The following is a 24,591-nucleotide window of genomic DNA, read 5'->3' on the forward strand; positions in this document are numbered from 1 at the left end:
TTTCGTTGAACATACAAAGAAAAACTAAATTTTGATTCATAATAAATTATTTATAAACTTAAAATACTGACACATTTTAATACAATAGTTTAAATGTAAAGAGTAAATTAAAGGGTAAAGTTCAAGTGATTGAGATAGTGCATTGTATGCGGCTTTAAATTCTGGGCTTAGTTCAGCAAAGACGCTCTTCTGAAATTTTGATCGATCGGCTGCTGCTTTGCAAAATGGCTGACCCGAACGCGAAAGCTAAGGTTGATCTTGGACTTCTCGAAGAAGATGACGAGTTTGAGGAGTTTCCTACTGAAGGTGAGCTCTACGCAGTTAAAATTGACACAAGAGATTGTTTTCATGTCCCTATGAGATGTCACATTGATGTACTGCTCAATATCGGGCAGCAACATTTCGCTTTGTCACGCTATCCATGTGCGCCGTGTTACGCGTTGTCAAAACGTCCTTTAACAGACTTGGTGCCCTAAAGAATTACACCGACATTTAGCTAGTAAGAGACTTGATTTCTGACGTAGAGAAACAAGGGGTGGTTGAATCGCCCGCACCGTTAAACCTGCCATTGTTTAATTGACGTTCTATGACACAGTTGCCGGTTTACGTTGTGAAATACCCTATTTGTGTTGGCGCTGCAGCGCCAGACTTTCGTTTATCTTTAGATTAGGCGGTCGTGATTACACCTTGCCTACGCAGATTTGTTACGGTCGGCATACTGCCTGAACAGATTCACCAAAGAAGTGTTCTCACTTGGTGAAAACGAGCATTTACGATGGAAAAGCTGAAATTATTATTATTATTTTGATGCCGGTGTCAACCGGTCACTTTGTGTGATCGGGCCCACACCGCTACTACTTTCTCGACCCTGATTGGTTCCTTTCCTCAAGCTGCTGAATGGAGTCATTTGGGAAATTTGATCCACAACGGGTGATCACTAGTGTTGCGTTCGCATAATTGAAGAAAAGTCGGTAGTTGCTTTCATCGTTCTCAATTTGGCTAAACTTGTACGTTGCTCGCAGAGTGGACGGCGAAAGCCGAAGATTCCCAAGACGTGAACGTCTGGGAAGACAACTGGGATGACGACAACATTGAAGACGACTTCAGTCAGCAACTCAGGTGCGTTAGTGCGACGAAGTGCGGTGTGGTTCTCCGCACTGTTATTTTGTGTGCTAACGAATCCTTCTTGCACCATTGCAGAGCAGAACTTGAGAAGCAGGGCTTCAAGGTTGATGGAACAGGAGAGCCCATCAAGACATAAGTGCAGGCCACCGCAAGTTTGAAACACACGTGTCATCTGAAGACATGGCCCCCTCTCCACCTACCCAAACATTTAAGGAATTTCGCCCTTTCACTTTCTCTTTGCTGTGATAAAATAAACTTTCCTGAGACGGCTGTGCTTGTGTTAAAGAGCATACATGACACGTTGTAAAGGTGAACAATTGGCAGAAGTCTGCCTGGTTGGGATGGAAACTTGTGATATATATACTTTCTAGGCCATCAAAGTAATGCAAACATTTGATATATTGGTCAATTTGGCCATGCATTCTTTTGAAATACTTACACCACTGCAACACAATCAACGGCTTATTGTAGCTTGAGTGTCCCCGTTACGTTCACATAATTTCTAGGGGTAGCACCAACAAGGAACAAATTTTTGCCTGCCCTTTTCCCCCCACCCTCCTGTTCCCATAAGATAGCACATTCTGAGTATGGTGACGACCTCATAGGGATGGCGCTCAACCACAAAGTGGGATAGGCCAAGAACCGGGCAGCAGGATGCTTAATGAACTTAGAAAGCAAAGTCAACTTGAAGAATTAATTTAAGAGATAAAACTTGGAATAAATAAAAATGCTTACTGATACGGTCAGACCGGCTATGTTTCCCGATAGAAATAGACAAATTACAAACTAAGAATAGGAAAAATATTTAAAACAACGCATAAGTTCACCTTCCTGCCCCCCAAGAACACGCTTGTTGTGAATGTCTCCCAGCAAAGTAAAACAACAAAAGAATACTGGTGCCACTCCTAATCGTTCCATACGCTACACACTACATTTTTGTTTATTTCCAGAGTGGTAAATTGGTTCGCAGAGGCGCCTTTGTACGGAATCACTGGCAGTCAGCCTTTAGCACAGAATAAACGGGACATGTTTATTACGAAGCAGCGCACGAGGGCAAGACACAAAAGGAGCGAAAGCAGTGGTGTCCCTTTCGTTCCTTTTGTGTCTTGTCTCCGTGCGTTGCTTCATATGTGAGCACGAACTACCACCAACTGGCCCAAATTTCAACGTTAATAAACAGAACACATGAAAAAAAAAAAGTTCATTGAAGCGAGGTGAACGAGCAAGATAAGTAAGCTATCTCGCCTTGTTGCGTTGGTCACAGCAAAGTGCAACAAAAATTCAGTGTCTACTTTTTTTGTGCAAAAAGCTAAGATGAGTCAGCAAGAGCGAGGACATGGTCAATATCCTAGCGAGTGAAAGGCAAATGCGACAGAAGACAAACTCCTGAGTTTAAATCTCGCGCGTATGTCACATCTCTCAAAAATTGCGATGATGATGATGGTGATTAGTTTTGCAATTTGCACAACCAAAATAAACAAGTTTTTTCTTTCTTTTTTCGTATTCAAAAATAAGCACCATACTTACGGCCAACACATTCAAATTTGTTCTGAATATGTTGGTTACAGGCGCAGCCGATGTTACCGGCAGCACGGACCGGCAGTTCTGAAATTTGAATTGCGCCTTAGCCAACGTTTTTGCGCCTTAGCCAAACGTTGGCCTTAGCTCAGATCACGAGTTTAGCACAGAACACCTGCCCACTACCATTTGTAGTGTAGTGACTGGTTTTTTGTTCCCACGACATTCTTTTCAGTCTTGGCGTGACGGACAGGAGCCAACCGAAGTTGCTGCAACGCGTGGTGTTTAGAAGCTATGGCTGACCAGACGAACCAACCGTTTCATGATGCTGCCCGAACCTTAGTAGGTGCTGTTGAAGATGTCATAGACCGATTCGCCGCCTTTGCAGAAGCCTGCGGCAGTGAAGGTTCCGTGTTGGATGGAAGCTCGTGGAGTACGCTCATGACGGGAGAATCTTCGACTGGCTCGGGCAGCGCGCTAAGCTCCAGGGCGCATGTCGGGTCGTCACCGAGTCCACGCCTTCGCATGACACCGCAGAATTCAAACCCTGGACCCGATCTTCGCGACGTACCATCGTGTCCTTTGGGCCTGTGGCCCAAAGAAGCATCGCGAATTCGCCGAATACGCCCCGAACTGCAGTTACGGCTAGCACTTGGCAAGGAACAATGGGTCAGCCTGTCATCCGGAAAGTAGTCTCGATACCTCCCCTATTGGCCAGCTAAACTTCAAGTGGAATGTCTGACGACGCAAAATAGCCATTCCTATTCCATATGAACTTGTTCTAAGGAGGCCCGATAGTTGTGTACCAACTGCAAACTACCAATCGATTTGCGAGGGGCAGATCGACAGTTGCGACGCCCGTGCACATCTTAAGCTTGTGATGCCCGAATTCGAGAGCAGTGTACGCAGCTTCGACGCCAAAGCTGGAATATTTTTGACTGTCGCGTTCTTGCGCATTGCTGCCAGGGCAAGTGCATGGTGACCCTGCACCTTGTGTGACGAAGTATGCAAATATGATGCTACAACCCATGTTTTCTTTTGGCTGTTAAGTTTTTGTACTTTGTCTGCATGCATATGGGGCGACATTGGACGAACCTGAAAAATGTGCTTGCGTTTAGGAAATAAAGAAAGCAAACAGTGCAAAGACGACCACGTGAGCTTTTTTATTTTGAGTATCTTTTGGCCAGATTACAAAGAGGTTCTGTTGTGCTCGTAAAATATATAGGCCCTCCCTTCACATACATTCGTTTCATGGTGTGTAGAATGTGTCTGTACATTTGAATGAAGTAAGTACACAGGCAGTAACTTGCCTTTCTTAAGATATTATCACACACATAGCGGCAGAACAAGACTAAAAAAAAGTTTATTGCAAAGCACTCGCTTTTTGTCAAATCGTCAGTCGGCAAACAAAGTGCACCAAGTTAGCAACATGGGGCCCTAACATAACTTACACAAGTGCCTCTTCCTTCACCATGCATGAGAAATTGAGCATATAGTACATTAACAGCCCCTTGACAACAAACAGATAACACAATACACGTTGTTCCAACATATGTACAGCAATACCACCCTCAAAACTTATAGAGAGACTTTTACACCGAGCTTATATACATGCAAAGTCGTGCAAAGCGACTGCAATACATGAATAAACAATACAGCACACAAAGTAAGTTGAACTTCTAAAATACAGTGACCACTTTGTACACTGACTCTGTTGTGCACACCAATGAAATATCAACAGCAATAACCTAGACTATTTGTGCAAAACATGATTAATCCATGTATCACTACATACATACATCCTGTGTAACAAGCTTACATGGGGAAAATTGCATGTAAGGGGATATTCAAGTGAAGTGTGATGGCAAGGTGGTGATCGGAAGTGGGTCTTTATACATGAGAACACGGTTGGTTTTACCACCAGACATTGCTGCAAGTGATGTGGGACGAGAGTATCTACAATGCAAATGACGCATTGGGTGTAATCGGCTGGGGAAGTGTGCTGACTAGACATACAGGCTCCTACGTGCAACAACGAGAGTTGACAAGCATTCGCTCTTGCACTGTCTTGTAACCTCAACACGAGGCTATACAGTAAGCAAATGCACGTTTTTTGAGAACGAGTGAGAAGCTTTGGAGGGAGGACCATATGTATTTGCCATAAAGACAAGCACCCTTTTCATCAACAACCATTATATTCGAGACAACAGCTGCTCATGTGGGGGAGGCAGTACAATAAATCTCAGACACAGGTAGCTTCCCAGACACGGGACATTTCAGACACGGGACAATAAATCCCAGACACAGGACATTTCAACCTCGGAACTACCACTGTTGAGACAATACTTCCAAAAAGAGGACTTGGTTGGCGTTGACAATACTTATGTTCTAGGTGCTTCTGGCGACTCAATTTAAAAAGTACAGATAACAGACATTGTGCAGATTCCCACACCATTTAACTGCACCAAACTCTACAGTGGCTTATGATGGCATAATGACAGTTTGAATTTACTTTATCTCCTTTAATAATGATAAAAAAAAACAAGAAATATCGTCTTTATGGAGCTCTCTGGATGACGTCACAGCTTCCAGTTTGTAACCAAAATTTAAGAATGACGTGAGCACACCTTATGTATTGAAACACTAATGAAGTCATTGTTAGAATTGGAATGCGGTTTATGATTATGGAAACACAGTGCGATCACACAGAAGCCGCACGGCACATTTCTTTCCTTACTGCCGAGGTATTCTATGGCGTGATTCTGGAGTGTATCCGTAAAAATAAGCACAAACCAAAATCGGCACTGTCTATACTACAACACGACAGTTGCTACAGCAACTGGTTCTCTTCATGGCATTTGTTTTCTGCTGGTACGAAAGTGTGTGAACAATGCATTCAACAATGGGCGATGCCTTATGCTTTACGCAAATGGATCAAGCATAAGGCATCACACTTTGCACGTGGAGTTCATAAAATCTGAACTCTGAAACACAGTCAGACCACTGAATGGCAGATAAATATGCATACTGCAGTAAAAAACTAAGACTGGTACGCAAGTTATTTTATATCGTGGAGTTTACTAAATGAAGGTGTGTTTTGCAAATATTTGACTATGGCGACTTTCGATTTGCAAAAATTTCAATGAATTTACAAGAATCATGAACAGACGCTATTTAAAACTTCAATGCTCTACTACATAAAATTTTCTAAAGCAAAAGGTACTGCTGTGAATCACAATTACACATAGCAATAGACATTATGCTGGGTGGAAAGTGAAAATTTCTCCACGAGTGATTGGGAAAACAGGTGCATATGTTGAGAAGGCGAAGAGTGCACAAAACAAAAACAGGTTGAAGAGTACAATATGCGGGATTTTTTTGTAGATATATATGCAAGGGGCGACACACATTAAATTTTTCTGTCAGTTTAACATCCGTAATACACATCTTAAGAACCACCCACTTTACAAATCAAGATGATAGCAAGAGTAGTAAGAATTATGATGTTGAACCCAGGCTTCAGCTGTCCATTTAAGCGTCCTTGTAACCACACAGAAAACAAACTTTGAACAGTATGCTTGATAATTATATCTGGGGTTTTATGTGCCAAAAGCACAATGTGATTATGAAGCATGCCATTGTGGAGGGCTCTAGAAATTTCACCCATCAGCTGTTCTTTAACATGCACAGACATCGCACAATAGAATGGTATGCTTGCCGACAACTGTTGACCACAGCGAAAGAGGCAGCACCTGACAAATGTGTCAACACGAGAACACCAAACTTTTTAACAGACTTCTTGATTAACTGGAGGTTTCGCACATTTCTTGGTTCAGCCCGAGTGATATACAAGAGCTAATTAACAAGGATTTACCTGTACACACAGGACACTGAATACAACTAAACTTGATACAGGAAATACCCAAAAGCAGTGCAATAGACAACAGCAACTGCTTCAGAAATTTTGCTATTGCTGGTGCCACAAGCTCCACACAAGCAAGTAGATCCGTTTGAAGCAAATATCCCTGATATAGGTTATGTTACGAAATAACTTGTGCCATATCTGGCCATTAATGAAGTCATTTAGAAAAATGTGCAACAAAATAATGCTATTGGGGTATATTCGTACGGATAAAAATTGTTGCAAAAGAACACTTGGTGCTTCATAACTTTGCCGACTTGATGTCATGATGTTCAAAATGGAGAAAGGATTCAATGTAATGGCCCAAGGTAGTGGCATACATCAATAGAAAACAAAATAGTTTATATGTTGCCTTGAACTGTCAGACCAAGATTGGTATAGGTATGTACCACTACCATATTTTTCTTGTGTTCATAAATCTTTTTTTAACTAGTAATCAGGCACGAGCTAGTCCCTAGTGATAGAAAATATTACAATTTTTTGTACCAAGCTATTTAAAGTGCAAAGACTAGTAGTATGTCTGAGATAACTTCAATTTGGTATTCTAAATGAACCCTCAGATGGTTCTGACAATTTCTTGTGCTGAGCTGGTAGTGTAAGTTCTTTGGATTATTAAAGTGAGATTTATGTGCTTTTGTGTAAAGTATCCAATTTATCACAAAGTTTCTAACTCAAGGTGTTTTTGCCGTACGTGTACCGTTGCGGTTTTGCGTGCCGGAGTGTCTTTGTCGTACTGGCACAATATCGAACCTGGACTTCATATTTTGCATAGTAATGATGATCCATGGTCACTGGGAGGTACTGCCATCTCCTAGGACTTACAAAAAGCATTGAAAATTATTGTGCTACCTTCCTGCAGAGATAAACCGAACCGATTTCTAGCGTCAGCACACAGCACGGTCGGAGGCGGCGCAATGGGCAGTGCCCTTTTGCAGTTCCGGTTTCTCCACGCCATGTAAGCAGAGTGCTAGCTTTTGTGAAGTTGTTAAAGACTTTTTGTTAGCATCTTGTAGCCTCATCAGTGTTATATTACTTTCTGTTGATACTGAAATAAAACTATTATTATTATTAAATGAACTTATTATCAAAACGGAGGTGCACGAAACTTGATTTTTGTTTATTGGCACTTTCTTGCAGGGGCGGTGGAAGGTATTTCCATTTTTATTTTCGCGGCTTTTAGCTTATTTATCACTGAATCATATAAAGTATTCTTGTTTTTCCAAATTACCGAGTTTACAGCTGCACAAAAAAAGATGTGTGTGTGTGTGTGCCAACACAACTTGTCAATGCAAAAAAGAATAAACACATGCTCTACGCGTGCAGACTGTGATAAGGTGCTGAGTGTGGGCCCATATTTCAAAAAACACCATGCTCTGAAATACTTGAGAACGTTATGCAGATACGCATGATACTGGTACCAAAGTATTGTTCCTGAATTTAATCATTATTTTTCCTGACTTTATGCATTTTGTATGTTCAAAAACCGCAATAAAAATAACTTGACCATTTGCGAAACTTTGTTTTTAGAGTAGTTTGACACTCACGAGGTTTAAAAACATAGTAAATGCCTTAAATTTTATGCATTTTGTATGTTCAAAAACCGCAATAAATGTAACTTGACCATTTGCAAAACTGTTTTTAGAGTAATTTACACTCACGAGGTTTAAACACATAGTACGTCTTAAACGATGCAGCATTGTTCCGGCATGCCCCTAGCACCACCAATCTAATTGGCTTCTCAGTGTCTGTACAGGAAGAGCAAGTGAATGAGTGTCTAGACATGTCTGGTGTAGCAAAAACCAACAAGAACATAGAAGTTGATGTATGCAATCTACCATGTGCCGGCTGAGGATACGAAATGCAGAACTCAGCCATGACTATTTGGAAAAGAAGCTGAGGGGCTAAAGTACAGCTCTGAGAGAGGGTGGCTGTGTGGGAGAGGGCCTGTAGTTGTCTTGATATAAAGGACTTTACTTAAATTACAGTGCAAATGATTCACTTTGGTTGTGGTGCAATCACTTACATATTTTCAAAAAAACATTTCAGGGACCCTTAAAAATTACTTCGAATAACAGATTAGCAATTTTCGCACAGATTTTTTGGCCAGCGCTAAGCAGCTTCAAAAAAAAAAAAAAAAAAGTTGCCCTGTTTCATGGCTGGTTGACCTCAAGTGTATGACGACAAAGCTATTGCTGTATTGCTGGGTACAACTTAAGAAAGAAATCCAGAGAGGCCGTGCCCAGATGGCCGAAGCACGCGACGGATTGATTGCCTCAACGACTAAAGAAATGGTCTCATTATGAACTTGGCTATGTCCTCCAAACACCGGCTATCAGGCTCATGATGTCAGCCTGGAGGGCATGCCCATAGGTGTAGGCTTGTGAGGATGAAATGCCACAGACTTCAAAAGTTGTATCCGACTGTAAACAAACTTGTAGTGGCTGAAAGTGGTAGCGTGCTCGCTCAAAACTGTTTGGTTTGGTAATACAGCTTTAGAAGCTGTACCCTCATTGCCTTTGCTTTCACAGTGGAACAAAGGTCTGAAATTATACCTCCATTCGACTTTAGTATATCAGAATATTTATATCAATCAAAACACACTAAAACCCAGTTGTAGCTGCTCCCTGAAGACCTGGAGCCAAATCTACAACAACGGAAACACATTGAAAACTGCAAAATATGCACAAACGCTTCAAGCTCAACATAACTTTCCCATATCCTTGCAAAAACACAGTGAGCAGAGGCAACTTCGATTGATTGAGCAATGGGCAAACAGCTTTTTGCTATCAAGAATGTGACTTCGAGGGACACAGGTTTTTCAATCAGTATTGCATGCATACACCCACACACACACTTCATCAGTTGAACTTCTGAGGCTAGGAGCTGCGTTTTAAAATTAGAACATTAAGAAGGCAAACACCAGACATAGTTTCCTTTTTACCAGGTGGCTAAGAAAGCCCCCAATAAGCACAGTATGGAACAGACACGCACGGGGAATAAATATAACACAAAACACATAAGAGAAAAACAACAACAAAGACGTCACCAAAAAGATAAAACTATGAAGTTAGTAAGTACAGAAGCACCAATGTACATGCCATTTTCACACGGCTGCCAATGTGTAACAGACTGCGGAAAAGCCACCTGGGAAGCGGTGCATCTGTTTGAGTAGGCACCTTTCCAAGCTTTTTTCTTCGACGAGAGCCAAAGAAGGTCTAATGTTCGTGCATAGGAAAGGTGAGCGGAGGAATAACATTGGAGAAGGAAGGCGCGTGGTGGCCAGAGTGCACAAAGTTGTTATGAGTTGGGGCTGGGGGAGGTGGAGGAGGCAGAATGTGATTGAAAGAATTGTGCAACACGCGGCTGGAGGGATAAAAGTGTGTGGATGGCGGTGGTGGCGCAGCACTGGCCCTGGCCTGCTCGCCCGAGCTGATGTCTGGAAAGATGTTGCTCAGGTTGAAGTTGGGAACATGCTGTGATGGTGCAACGGCGCAGTTTGAATAAGGGGCGACCTGCGCGGTCGTCGAAATGCTTGGGCCGGTCATGGATACCACAGATGCGACTGATGACGTCGATGCACTACTGTGTTGCGTGTTTCTTTGTAAAGGGCTGTGGTGGTGTGAGAAGGAAGCTACAGAGGAGGAGTGAGGTGTTGGCGCAGCGGACCCATTGAGGTTCAAGTTGATGCTGTTCTGCTGGGACTGAGGCCTGAAGAGTGGGTTGTAAGCAGCGCTGCTGATGTTCGCACTTCGCTCAACTTCAGCGCTGGTATGACTGGGCTTTGAATGTGGAGGCTGCGGGGCCTGCTGTAGCTGCTGGTGCTGCTGCTGTTGATGATGATGTGGCCAAGGCAGTGCCGACGATGTTGAAGTTGACACCGATGGAAGGGAGGGTGCGTGAGGTAGCTTTTGTGAAGGTGCTGGAGGCGGGGGTAATGTTATCAACGCGTGGTTGTGAGACTCATTTCTGAAATCTGGAAAGTATGGTATGCTGCTCACAGCACTGTGCGATGAGGTATTTGAGGGCTTGCTCTTTTTGGATTTTGATTTAGACTGCTGTTTTTCTGTGTCGTGACAACTCGTCTCGGACATCAAGTGCATGTTTTGCTTCTCCCTGCGGCCGCCTGGCTTTTCACTCTCCACACTTGGCGGTGGAAGCGAAGTACCACATATGGTGTTTCCATTAGTGGCGAACGGGCCGGGGATCAGATTGTTAACCAAGTGTGGTGCTTGCGCACAATGTTGGGACAGATTTCCAAACACCGGTGGTGGAGGTGGCGCCAATGGACCAGAGCACTGAGGGCCAAACTCAGACGTCAGTGGCAGAAGAGATGCCGAGGAGGCGCTTGGAAACAGGCAGCCCTGTTGCTGTGAGGTAGGGACCTGCATTCCAAAGTGGGACTGTCGAGGAGATGTTGCCTGAAGGCAGCTGGCCGGCACTCGACTTGTTGCTGAAACTTCAGGCCGGGAGGTAGCACAGGTACCAAAGCTGGGGCTTCGATGACCAAGAGAAAAATTTGGGTACGGGTAGTTCTGGTGCTGAAACATGTTCTGGTTAGGATTGGCCTCAGGTTGCACGTGATGACTGCGTGATGAGGGAGATTGCGACATATGTGGTGCCATTGTGTGCAAAGGCGGAGTGTGCAGTGGTGCTGAGGGAAGCATGGGGAAGTCATCCTTGGCTGTATGGTAAGTATGGATGGGGTATCGGCTCGGAGTTGTTGCCAGGCTGCGCTGCGCATTGTTGCCAAGCTGTGCTGTGTAGCTGCTGTGCACTGTGGTAGGTTGTGGAGGCACAGCTGTTGAAACGGGCAATGCTTGCGACCTGTTGTCTGTTGCCACCGACACAGCTGCGCTGCCCAAGTGAACCTGTTGAGATGAGCTGGCTGGAAGCTGCCGCTGATGCGAGAGCCCTGTAGTGTGTTGTGTGCTGGTTTGGGGCTGATAAGAAGGAAGCCTGTTCACAAATCCAGAATGGTTTGAAAAGCTAGGTTCCTTGGCATTTGTTTGGAGATCTTTCTTTGGATTGCTAGCCTGTGACTGAATGAGGCTCTCTGCAGAGTAAGAAATTTGAGGGCGCGATGACTGCTGACAAGATGACCTCTGTGTTGTGGGGACCTGAGCACACGAGGGGGGTGTGAGCCGGTAAGAAGATGGCAAAAAGTTCTGTGTCCCAATCAAGGCCTCAGCAGAATAACATGACAGTGCAGTGTTACTGCTGTTCGATGTTATAGTTTGGGAAGTCGGTGTCCGGGTACAAGGTGTGTACTGATCAGGTCGTGGAAACGGAAAAGGAGTGGTTGTCATGTAGGGATTTATAGACATTGGAAACTGTGCAGATGGACTCTTGCTTGGTGTTGTGCAACGTCCAGAGTCGCGGACCATTCGACATGGTGAAGGGGGCGGCTTGCTGGTCTGGTCCAGAAGGGGCATAGATTCAGGTTCCTTGGAAGTGGCAAAGCCCTGAGCTGTGCTAAAGCCAGGCAATGAAATGTTGTGCACTTGAGTAGGCGCAGTTACTGCAGATGCCGTCGAAAACTGCAGCCCTCGGCTTTGCATTGGGAGTGTAGGCGGTGCGTTTGAAACAAAACTGTGGCACGATGCCTCCGTGTGCAACTTTGCGGGAGGTGCGCTATGAAGTTGTGGAGATCGAGAGGCATGGTGACAGTCTTGCTTGCTGCTGCTGCCAGTGTTCCCAATAGTGTGCAACTCTCCTGAATGACTTGAGGGTGTAGAGAAACTCTCAGGCGCAACATAGGTGTAAGCGCTGCTCTGCAATGGTTCTTTTTTCTTGCTTGTGCTCGAGGTGACTGACACTTGTGCTACACTGGCAGTAAGATGCGGTGTTGGTGGAGTGAGGACAAACTGCGATAAGCTGCTCGTGCTTTCCACTGCTTTAGCATTGCTATTTCCCAATTCGTGCTCTAGTTGATCCCCAGGTGACAGCGATGGAAAGGAAAGACCTGGATTTGAGTTGCTGTTAAGAGAACCGTGACCATCATCTTCAGGTATGCTCAATATTAGGGGCAACTCCTGGTCTGATGCTAGACTGTCAGTACTTGAAACAAAGGCTTTGCTATTATCTTCACTGCTTTTGCTGCTGGGTGGAGTGAGTTGGCAAAGTATAGAAGCGGCACAGTCTGGAATCTTAGAGGAGCCCTGGGGTGTGCTGTGACCATTACCACTGGCACTTACCGAAACATAACTCTCAGTGAAAGTCGTCGAACTGACGCTCGGAGATATATCAATGTTTTCCTCCATCACTATGGAGTGTAAACTAAGACTAGGGAGTTCATTACGGTCGCTATCAGATGCCTGAATGTCATCTTGCCCTTCTTTTGCCGACACAGGCTGTGCGCCGCTCTCCACAGACACTTGGCTAGTCGTAGATGTCGTCTCTGCATCCATTTCTGTTGGCCTTCCATTTTCAAAAATGTTTTTCATCTTGGGTACTTCTTCAACAGTGCTATTGGCTGGAACAGTTTCACTGCTACAGACTGCTTCTGCAAGCACAGACATCTTTGAACAGTGACTTTGGGTTAGAGCAACTGAAGTACTGGGAGGAGAAGATGCTGTGCTGGTGGTTGATGCCTGCGTGCCCGTGTCGGTTTCTACGGAGGCAGGGACTGAAGCTGCAGGGGCTGTGACCTGGTCACTTGAGCTTGCTGACATTGGACTTTTGTTCTTCGACTTTGCTGCCTGTTTGACTGCTGCTTCCACATTGCCGCCACATGAGAAAATTGATTCTGTTGCTTGAGCGAGAATGTCTGCAGCGAGGGGTGAGATGTCTTTGCTGCTTGTGCTACTCACTCCTTCTGTGCTATGGGCTGAGGTGGTTGCAGTGGTTGACGAACAGTTGGAGGTGTGTGAAGCGGCCTCCTCATCTGATCGTGGGGTGTCTGTGCGTGCCCTCTTGGCTGGTAACTCTGGAGAGGATTTCGATGCTGCCACTTTCTTGCCCCCACCACCTTTACGTGCACATGAAGACTTAGCCTGACTAGAGTCTGGCGTCTGTGAAGTTGGCTTCGGCCTGATGCATAGCGGTTGTTTGGACGCTGCGTGAGAACACACCGGCTTCGTCTTCGAACTGTCTGGCACAGCAATGCACTTTGACGTAGACGGTGATGAATGCTGTGGGCAAGAGTGATGCTGCTTTCTGCAGTTCCCACCAGGCTGCACTGCAGCTCCACTGGATGAGGGTGTAGATGTCAGCGCCTTATTCTGAACAGAAGATGCATGCTCCCTGCACATGTAGCTTTGTGTACCGTCACATTGCACCACCTTCGTGAGAGAAGTGCTACAACTGCTCACAGCTGCTGCAACATTAGCTGCAACCTGACTCCCAAGAGGGTGTGCCGATTGCATAGAGGCACTGACTACTTGTGGCTGCGAGACGACAGGAATGATCTGCCCGGATGGAAGAAGGAACGCTGAAGGGACCTGCGGTGCTGTTGCCGTCTGCCCAGCAATCATTGCTGCTCCAGTTCCAAGGGAGAGGAGGGGCTGGTTCATCACCATACCTGCACCCGAGAGGAATGTTGCCGCATTTTGCTGGACGCCACAGAGCTTGGCAGCCTCCTTCAGCTTGGGGTCACAATGCATTAGGCCACCCAGAGCTGCTGCAGAGTGGGCAAAGTCGTCGCTGCTCTGACCCGCTGCCAAGTGCACCTGAGGCAGCATGTCAGGCCCCGTGAAGGAGACCACCGATCCTGGCGCACGTGCTCCCATGGCATGTCCCTGCGGATTGAGGATGATGGATGTGTTCTGGAAGGTCACTACATTTTGCAGCACGGGGACGCCCTGGTCGTTGATCACAAGAATGGGTTGCGAGACGACCCCGCCTGCTGCTCCCGTGGTCACTCCGGTAGCTGTGGGTGTGACGGCGGTTAGAGGGTGTTGTTGCTGAAACACCGTGACGGCAGATGGCTGAGCTGTAGACATGACGGGTGCCGATGGAAGTGCCTGAGTTACCAGTGTGCACCCGGGCGTTGCCTCCCGTGCACTGCTTGCTGGAGGAGGTGGTGCCGGTGGTATGGCCGGTGCCACTTGAGCCTGTGGTGCTTTAGGAGCATGAGGTTCTGCAGCAGGCCGCGTCGAAATAGTCGTGGCGCCATGGTGCTGGCATGGTTGTTGCTGCTGCTGCCTCTGAAGAACCGTCTTGACTTCAGTGCAGGCAAGTAAGGCACGTTGCTTGTCAGGGAGGTGCTTCAAGGAATACTTTTTTGGCTTGTGGTCCCAGATCTCTTCGGGCCCACTCGTCAGGGGAATGCCTGCCGTGGTAAGCAGTCTCGCATAGTTTGCATTGAGTTCCTCCAGTTCCCTTATCTGCTTGCGTAAACTGGCAAACACGGTGGCTGTTTGAAAACAGGGGAAGAAAAAAAAAAGTGCACATGTTAATTGGAGCATGTCGTGATGATAAGTCTCGGCTTGCTCATAACTTCTTTGTATTTAAACACTGAAAATGTTCTCCATTAGTTTTCTGCTTCTCAGAAAAGGTCGCTGTTTTTGTATTAACAATTATGAGTAGCTGAAAAGGACCTAAACCTTCAACAGCATGTGACTAGCATTGATATGAACTTCTATATAACCAATCAGGTAATTAAAATTTAGGCCTCTGGTCACTTAAAACAGGGCATCTTATCCACCAGAAATACCAACAGCCATAATTACATTGTGTAAACAAGAATTACAGGAAGAATGCATGAATATTGTGACAAATACAGACTCCACAGGCGACTTATCTAAAAACCAGAAAATATACTGGCCATGAGAGGAGTCAGATGACAAAAAAATTTCTTTAATTCAGTCAACTTCTCACATTTGGAACAAGCATTCAGATGGGAAGAATCAAGTGCAAGGATCGGGGGCATGCTGAATGAACATTCATTGTTTTTTAGGCCTGTTAGACAGTGTTGGAAATGAAGTACAACAAATCACAAAGGATCGTAGTTGGGAGGGTGTAAAGTAGGGCTGTGGATTATTCCAAAGCAGACAATGATAATATTCAATTAAATGGCATGAGATTAATAACTTAAAATTAGCAGCCAGCTTGCATAACCTTTTAATGGCAAATCGGCACATGCGCCAGGCGGTCATCGTAAGAAGCCGCATCGTCCCTCCTAAACAGTGCCCCAGGTGGCAGCACAGACAGCACTGCCATGTGAGGCTGACGACGCGGAGAACGCTCTGCATGTTGGCTGCTGTATTAGAAGAAAAGCGGCAGCGCTTCCTTTTGAGCCATCCAAAGCTGTACACTATTGTGTTTAGTGCAAGGCAAAAATAAGTAGCAGCAACAGTGTTCTTAAAAGAAATGAACGTGGAGTTTGACTGTTGGACTTTCGTTTAAATAACAGAGCCCCTTGCCTGGGCTTCTGGGAGACACCCACACAGCCGTTTGTGGTCAAGGGCACATTTAATGGCCGCAAGGTAATCTAGAAAAAACTGCACATTTCTTTTTCATGTCATCCCGCCGAGGAATGCCATCAGAACATCAAAAGAGTCAGGTTCTTTGAGAGCTGCTGTGCTTCGAAGCATTTGTTGTCGTTCAGAGGCTAACCAGAGAGGGGGCATGATGCCTTCTACCTCTCAAGACTTGAAATGAGACAGACTCGATTGGCAACACATTGTAAAGATCTAGGCATTTCAGCTGGCGAACTCCCTCTTCCTCACTGTTTTCTGGAGTGCCACTGGTGCTGCAGAAAGCCCTGATAGTGCAAGTGCAGCCGTGGCGCTGCCAGTTATTTTGAACTGTGGTTTGAAAAGCTTGGCCAACTGGCGCACGCCTTTTCACGCATCTGCTGTAGAGAAGGGTCTTTGCTTGCACGAAGCAGGTCGTGTGCATAACATCACTGATGACAAAGGTGATGACTGCAAATTGTGTAGCCAGTGTGCACCGCAGACAAAGTTCAACACATTAAGCTGCGATGCGGGGCTAGATGTAAGTAGCACCTCCTCTTTTCATTTTTCTAGTACTTCGTCATCCTGTCTACACATTAACATCGACTGCAAACATTAAAAAAAGAGAGCATACGTCTCCAAGTCATGCTTTGTACTATGCTTTGCCGATTGCACATTTTATTCATTGGTCGCACTTCTTGCACATGCTTGTTCCTGTTCCGTTTTCGATGTTTTGCCAACCTTAATGCTTAAACAGCTATGCCCATCTTAAGTTTTTTGTGTAATTCATTTAGCTTGACTTTAATAGGACTGCCTTGGCAGCCGGTGCACCTGCAAGGCTGGTGTCGATGGCAGGTGCAGACGGGAACCGATAGATCTGAATGTACTTCCCAGCCATTATCATGTTTGCATAGTTGTTTAGGTAGCCTGCAGCAAAACACGTTTGCTCGGACTTGGCTCCCCGAGTCAGATCGGTGGCAAAAGACACAAGCGATGAGAGCACGAGGAAACATTCAGCCCCGCATTCCTGCAGTAAGCGACTGCCCACTTTCTGGCCACGACATGCTAATAGCTTCGTGTTGCCACCAAAACGTGCGCCACCAGTGCAAGACCACCTCACGCCTAGTGCTTCTAGATTAGCGAGTCACATGAACCTGGATCACAAGGTAAAGGTTTACAAAGGACAAACAGCTTGAAGCATTTAGCGCAGGCATTTTCAAATTACGACTGGCGATTTATAAATATGCTTGAGAACAGCACACATTTACTGCATACTACCAGTACTAGCATTTGAGGCAGCAACTTGGTTAACCAGAGAGAGAACAACAACAAAAGATGTTAAGGGATCCTTGACAGTGAAACTTTCGTTTGAAATTTTTACTGTAATCTGTTGGTTTGTGTCCAGTAATTCTGAAATTAAGGCTAGATGTGATTAAAAAAAAAAGTTGCTTCAATCTTAGGCCAAGGGAAATGAAGTTCCCACTGTATATACAGGCCTTTATGCTTATTTCAAATATGTAATTAGATATATAACAAGTGGCACAGTTTCCATTTTGTGCCACGGCAATGTGTAAAGTATTGTTCGTTTTGGACAAACCTTTTACGCCACTAATCTTTTATGGTTTTGAGTGATTATTGGCTGATATTGCTCCATATTTACTGTAGAGTACGAAAAACTATCACGAAAGTGCATATAAAACATTTTGATGGTCAAAAAAAATTGTAAAGTGAGAATTCTTAGAATACTATGCATATACAAATTGATTACTGTTATCGCAATAATTATACAGGCGATATAAAATTTTATAGGAGGCACTAGCACCTTTCGCGTGTTAATGAATGTGTGGAAAAGATTTCATCCCAATCAGACTATCACAAGCATCAAAATCATGATATCCAAACTTAAAAAGTTGCCATAAAATGGGTCTTTAAAAAAAAAACATTTTAAATGTATAAGTGAAATCGCATCTATGTGGAAAATATACGCTATTTAAGAGGAGATCTTCCATCATAAGAACTTGGCAATCATGGTTATTTTGAGCATGTGGCTTTAGTGAAGTCTACGTGCAAAATGCAATAGCAAGCAGCCAAATGACAATATCCAGGGGACGCTAGACCATGAGCTCTTCCTAGTTTTTAGTAACCATCTTGTGATTTTTTAAACCCATTTTAACCTACTTCGAGTTTACTTGCAATTCACTTTTTTTTGTCGTTAAAGTGAATAAACCGAACTTGTCAAAGCAAATAAAAACAAAAAATATCCATTTTTGAAAAAAAAAAAAAAACAGTTTTCTGACTCGCATCTCCTTTTAAACTGTAAATGCTCTAATCTATCATATAAATGGTGCTAGCATTGTTAACTGGGACGAATTTTAGTGTCACTTCAATACACCCACCTCAAATCATTAGAATCTAGTGCGCCACTGTGGGGGAGTACCTAAGACCATGTGATGTCAACAACACTCGCTTTACTTGTGAAACGTTACACAGGGTCCACGACCTACATCACACGAGTGGGGATGTTGTGAAGTGCTGCCGACTCTGATAAGTACTCATGCTTACTTTAAAAGCCGAATTAAAATATCTTAAAGGCAACATTTGGTATTAATAATCAGCCAGACATGCCCACGCATAAGAACGGTCAACCAACACAGACACCTCGAGGTTTCAATTCTGGGGTCAAAGAAGTCCTTTAAGACTTCTTCCTGATTTGCGCATCTGATACTTGTTTCTTTATTTTGTCTTTTTTTTCTTGTGTGTTATATATGTTGTACCCACCCCCTCTGTAATGCCCTACGGGCCCTGAGGGTATTCTAATAAATAAATAAATAAATAAGACTAGGGTTATGGGACAGGCCAGAAAGGCAGTGGTGTGGATCAGGAAGCAAATGTGGGCAGCTGATATTTTAGCTTATAATAAAAGAGGAAAGAATAGGGCTGGCAAGGTCATATAAAGAATTCAGCAGACAAAGTGGGCTCTAATAAAATTACACCACACAATCTGCAAGGGATGAAGGCTCAGTTGAGGACTATAAAGAATTGGGTGAGTAATGAAACCTAGGAATTCGCAGGCAGGACCTGCAATTGGCTACAGAGTAAGACAGTGGGAAATAGATATCGGTAAGAGGGGCCTTTGTTCTGGTGGACATAAATGTAGGATGATGACGATCATGAAATATAGTGTTTAAAGCAGACGCTTACCTTCCATGTTGGTAACCTTGTCCATCACCAGCTTCTCATTCAAGTCTTTCAAGTATGTGATGTACTCCGATGCCCGTTCAAGGATCCCATTCTTGCTCTACACACAAGAAAGACAACACAATAAAGGATGCATAATGTAGATTGTCTTGAGTAACAGTTGAAAATCACATACACTTGTTTTAGCTTTCAAACCTTCAAGAACAGTAAGGAATTTTTAAGAACTTGCAAAGAAGTGGGAAGCTTGTTTCTGTGTGGAAACAATTCTGATGAGTATACACAATACTACGCAGAAAATTACATTTCAAATAATATGGCTCACTAGAAAAAAATTGTAAATCTTCACCGTAAAATGAAGAGTGCTCCACTTGATACGAATGTTGCTCAACACAAATTCAACAGTCTTTAACACTCAACGAGAATAAGCTCTAACATCACAATGCTTTCTTTTACTTGTTGCTACTAAAAAAACTTGCAAGAAAAACGTAGCTTACTACAATTGAGTTGGTGTCAATTTTGTTTTCTAAGCACATAAATGTCGCACACCACAAAACTAATGCTATAGGATGCCTACCAGCTAATTCTAACACTGTAAATTGATTTGACGCCTTCAACTTAGTGTCAGTGTCAGATTAGTGAGCTTATAGCCCGACGACGGCCACGACAACAGCACACCTGCTTTCTGGGGTCCTTGTCGGGCAGCAGATCGCCGAGGCGCAGTATGCCTATATTGATCTTGTCCTTCCGCCTCCTTTCCACTTCATTGTGGACTTCCTTGCGCTTGTGGCTGCTGCGGGAGCCCACTTCCCCATTGCAGATGCTGCATTCGTGAGTGAACTTACGCTTTAGACACCCGAGACAGCATAGACAACCATAGATCAATAGGAAACATCAGTGCAACTATTACGGTCTCCAGAAGTGGTTGCAACAGATGCAGAGATTTCGCTTCGCAGTGCGACCTACACAGGCAACCGAGCATTCACTGCCTATACATGAGAAAATAAGAAAAAGAAAGAAAAGCAAGCAAAGGAAAAATGATTACCCCGATCGAATAATGCAAAAGTGTTCTGAAATCAAGCAAAACGCGTGACAGCAAGGCACATCAGGTGAACAGGTGGGTCACACTTCCACAGAGATTCGCAACAGGAAAAATGTGTATGCAATGTATGCTCCCCCATTAATTAACACCACATAGCAGAGTGCTACATTTTTAAACATTTGGGGCGCTACGCTCAAGTTCAAATCATGGAAACCAACGGGTCCGAGTGGAAATATTGAAAAGAGCAGTATTTACCAGGCATCTTCGTCGCTGCTATACTGCTCTGACATAGCAAAACCAGAGCTGTGAAGGCCTCGAAAAAGCCAGTGGTGGGCGAACTTTCTGTGCAGCGAACAAACGAGAAAAAAAAAATGAAAAAAAAAAAGTCAGCGATACGGCGGTTCAACAATGCCGGCATCTTACCAGGCACGTAAATGGAAAAATCGCGAGAAAATGAGCAGCCGAGTAGGTTGACGCTACCGGAAGCTTCTGTGAAAAACAGCGCGGAGCAAAACAGCGAATTTGAGAGCGATCGCACCAAGTTACCTCAAGCGTGGCTCGTAGCCGCCAGCGTAAAATCAGAATTCTACCGATACATCGATCAGTATTCGCGGTATCCGAGTGTTGAAGCAAGCATTTCTAAAATCCTTAGATCAAAAATAACGTGCAATAATTCGGAAGAAGCCATCGCACGGTTTTAATAACGTAACAAACTGCCTGCAACACCGTTACCAGATTCAAGATTCGTGCGCCCATGCACAGCGCCGGAGCGCGCATGGATGCAAAACAAAAAAGCATGCTAGCAGTGATCGCGAAAAATAAGTTACGCTCGTCAAGTCTGAAAACGTTATGAAGCGGTCAGTAACGAACTGCGGTTTCACAGTTTCAAGGCCACAAGATTGGTGCTGCAACAGAGCTCTCGCCGTTCACCAACAGGCGCGAATGTGCCACACGTTTGCGTTAGAATGCATTCACCGAATGTTCAACGCAACCGGCGAGTAAATCACGAGCGGCGAAAAGCACCTGAACAAACGAGGCTGTGCGGGCGAAAGTAGAAAAACAGAGAATTTATGAGATTTTACCGTTTGATCGACTTTCCATGTTCGGCTGCTCCACGGAGTTAGTGGCCTAGTAGCATACATTTACAGATACAGCCACATGTCATGCATGGGGAAGTCCTCACTTACCATGACAATTATCTCTCCTGGATTTTGCACACGCCAACAGCTGCAAAATGTCTTCAAGCGTATGAAAAGTCACCCGAAACAAAACTCGCAGCCATTTTGAATAATACCCCTGGTACCTACGATGCGGCGCCACAGGCAATAAAATCGACAGAACCCTCTAAAACGTAAGAAGAGTGCAAAAAAAAAAAAAAAGAAGAATGATGCTTTAGTTTCGAAACAAGCCGCCGGGGCGCTACCGTAGTTTTACTTCAACGAAGGAGCTATTATTATGCACCCAGTTCTTCATTTCCCCCTAACGCATACCTCTTTACATCGATACAAAATGCGGCTTTTTTAAATGACAATAGTGCATTACCGTGCACTTTCCGGCTATATTCAGTTAGACTAGGCTTTTAACGCAACAGCGTTAAACAGCAAGCGTCGTAAAAAATGTAGAGTAGACGTCGGTGGCGTTGTCTGGTAGCGAAAATCGGCGCTGTCAGTGAGAAAAAAATTCTAGTGGATGCAAAGAATGAAAGAAAACTGCCAGATCCATGATGCATGCATGTACATTCTAGCTCATATATGCTCATGAAACCGCCACGCAGGCTTCGCGACGGACAAGGTTTCTTTTGGCGTTACATAAATTTGTTGCCAGACTCTGGGGTGGTTGTTGCCAGACGGCCGCTAAATTTGTCTGAAAAAGTTTTCCTGTAGTTGTGGCTTCTTCGAAAGAGTTTGTTTTATTAACGGAATGCACCGAGCCTAGCAAAAGTTAAGCGTGGTGCTGCCGTGCAATTAAGAGGCCGTTTAAATTCCGTTTTAATTAACGGATAACCGCGCATTACAGAATTCGTTTTATTTACGGAATAAACCGCGCCTAGCAGAAGTCGAGCGTGGGGCTGCCGTGCAATTAGGAGGCCAATTTAATTAACGGAATAAACCACGCCTAGCAGAAGTCGAGCGCGGCGCTGCTGCGCAATTAAGAGGCTGTTTTAATTAACGGAATGAACCGCCCATTACAGAAGTCGAGGCGCGTTCTCTTGCTGTGTGCGCAGCTGTGCGATTAAGATATCGCGTCTCAGTATTAGGGATGACGGGGAAAACTGAATAGAGTCGCAGGAGGTGATGCGCTGCCCCCCTCCCCCCTTACTTTTATTTTTTTTCCCTCTCAGCTGATTGTGTCGCGTCGACCGCGCGCTAAGACGGGGGACGCTACGCTTCCAAAAATTTTCAGCCAAGAAATGCACCGCGGATAGCACCAAACCCTTACGGAGAAGCCACAACTACAGAAGAAATTTTTTTAGCCAAATTTAGCGGCAGTCTGGCAACAACCATCCTTCCAGTCTGGCAACCAGTTATGCAACGCCAAAAGGAACCTTGCCTCGCGACGAGCTCATTATGTAAATTAGGTCAATGTTATGCTACAGATGACATGCACGTCGTGAACATTTACATCTCCACTTTTCATTCATGTTGATAAGGACGTCGTTTGCTGTGCATTTTTGTATACAGCAAAGCTATAAAACCGCAACTGAAATATCATGATTGCACTTTCTCACGTATGTCATGACCTGAAATACATGCATGTCGTGCTGTTCATATCATGGCCTACAATCTATACTGAATGGTGCAATCTATACTGAATCTATGTTCGCAAGGCTCTGATGTTCCGGTATGTAGAATTCGCACGTACCAAGTTGATGAAACAATTTTGAGAGCACCACAAAGCCTTGCCACTTAAGTCGTGAAGAACATGAAATGAACGAAATGTATGCCTGTCATAAAGCCATGCCATGCCAATTTCGGCACACGTCAAGTCAAAGGCGTATGAAAAGAGGGGGGGTGGGGGGATTCTGTACCGCGGACTACCTCACCAATATGAACAAGTCCGAAAAAAAAAAGGTTTTCAATGGATTCAAAAATGGAAAAGTCATGTGCTGCTCACAGCAACCTCTCCTTGTTCTACTTCTTTATGTGAATATAGGTGGGGAGTAAACCACTCTTGGAATGCAGCATGAGTGCCCTCGGCGTCCATGACTAAGGCCAGGCCTTAGATGTCTCACAAAACGGAAAATTTGACCAACGGCAACTTCAAGGACCACTGATGCAAAATATTATCATGGAATGACGTCACCATACGACGTGATTGGACGTCATAGATAATAAAGAATTGTGACGCCCTATGACGTAACAAATTTTGGCGGGGTTATATGTGACGTAACTGCGCATGATGCCGTTGTAGCACCCTCATTTGGGCGGTTAACAAAACCGGAAAGCACGCGATCTAAAGACAAGAAATTTAAGACGGCACTCGTCTCTTGGCCAATCTCAGAAAGTCGGTGTGAGCTATACATATAGGTCATCATCATTATCAGCAGCAGTGGCACGCAAGTTCGCGGTTCGTGTTCTCCACTCCCTCATACATCGGCTGTGATATGGTGGTTTTGGGACGTTACATCCCACATATCAACCAATCAATAAAAAAAGGCTATGACTTCCGCCTTCGAGTCGTCATGTAGGTGGTTGCACGAGGGAACCCTGTGGAGTTTTCCTCTAAAATCTGCGTGGTCATATCCGAATGAGCATAGGTGTGGCGATATTACTCGTCTGCTGACCCGCAGGTCACGGGTTCGGACCCGGCTGCGGTGGCTGCATTTTCGATGGAGGCGAAAACGCTGTAGACCCGTGTGCTCAGCTTTAGGTGCACTCGGCATGATCAACTGTGCAGAGAGAGCTCCCTACTTCTGAGACACGATTGAGCATGATCTGTTAGAGAAAGCGCACCACCTACTGCGACTCTACTCAACCCCCCTCCCCCCCCCCCCCCCCCCCCAAAAAAAAAAAAAAACGCGTCGTCGTGCGTAATCGACAAGGCACGCACAGCTACGGAGATATTCTGTGCTTCGGGGAAACGAGCCCGATGTATTGAAACGCCTCGCAAAAATTCGGTTCCACTTGAGCATGTACTGAAGTGCGTCGTTGCGAGTGAATTTCATACTTCTGAGACACGATGGAGGCCAATCTCTTAATTGCAGAGCTGCGCACACAGCAATAGAACGCACCCCGACCTCTGCAATGAGAAGTGTACGTTAATTCACGCTCATTAAATGGCCGACGTCGCACACGCACTCGCGAAATGCACAGGGGACGACTTAGAGCTCTCACGGGAAAGGCACAGCTTTAGGGGCAAATTTATCCGCCAAACCTGGCGGCAGTATGGCAACG

The 24,591-nt window shown here is 44.8% G+C and overlaps 2 protein-coding genes across 2 annotated transcripts; one reads left to right on the forward strand and one right to left on the reverse strand.

Annotated features, from left to right (window-relative positions):
• Positions 1-147: 147 nt before the first annotated feature.
• Sem1 (Suppressor of exocyst mutations 1) lies at positions 148-1,395 on the forward strand. The gene is made up of 3 exons (XM_037423059.2): positions 148-306; positions 1,023-1,119; positions 1,201-1,395. The coding sequence occupies exons 1-3, from the start codon at positions 225-227 to the stop codon at positions 1,259-1,261; spliced, it is 240 nt and encodes a 79-aa protein (XP_037278956.1). The 5' UTR covers positions 148-224; the 3' UTR covers positions 1,262-1,395.
• Positions 1,396-3,791: 2,396 nt separating this feature from the next.
• Positions 3,792-21,539, reverse strand: LOC119172080 (uncharacterized). The gene is made up of 5 exons (XM_037423060.2): positions 21,385-21,539; positions 20,453-20,539; positions 19,834-19,978; positions 19,162-19,258; positions 3,792-14,918 (listed from the first exon to the last, which is right to left on the reverse strand). Exons 2-5 carry the CDS (start codon positions 20,485-20,487, stop codon positions 9,781-9,783), a joined length of 5,415 nt encoding a protein of 1,804 aa, XP_037278957.2. The 5' UTR covers positions 20,488-20,539; positions 21,385-21,539; the 3' UTR covers positions 3,792-9,780.
• Positions 21,540-24,591: the final 3,052 nt, after the last annotated feature.

The sequence above is a fragment of the Rhipicephalus microplus genome, chromosome 4, assembly GCF_043290135.1.
Source record: "Rhipicephalus microplus isolate Deutch F79 chromosome 4, USDA_Rmic, whole genome shotgun sequence".
NCBI lineage: Eukaryota > Metazoa > Arthropoda > Arachnida > Ixodida > Ixodidae > Rhipicephalus > Rhipicephalus microplus.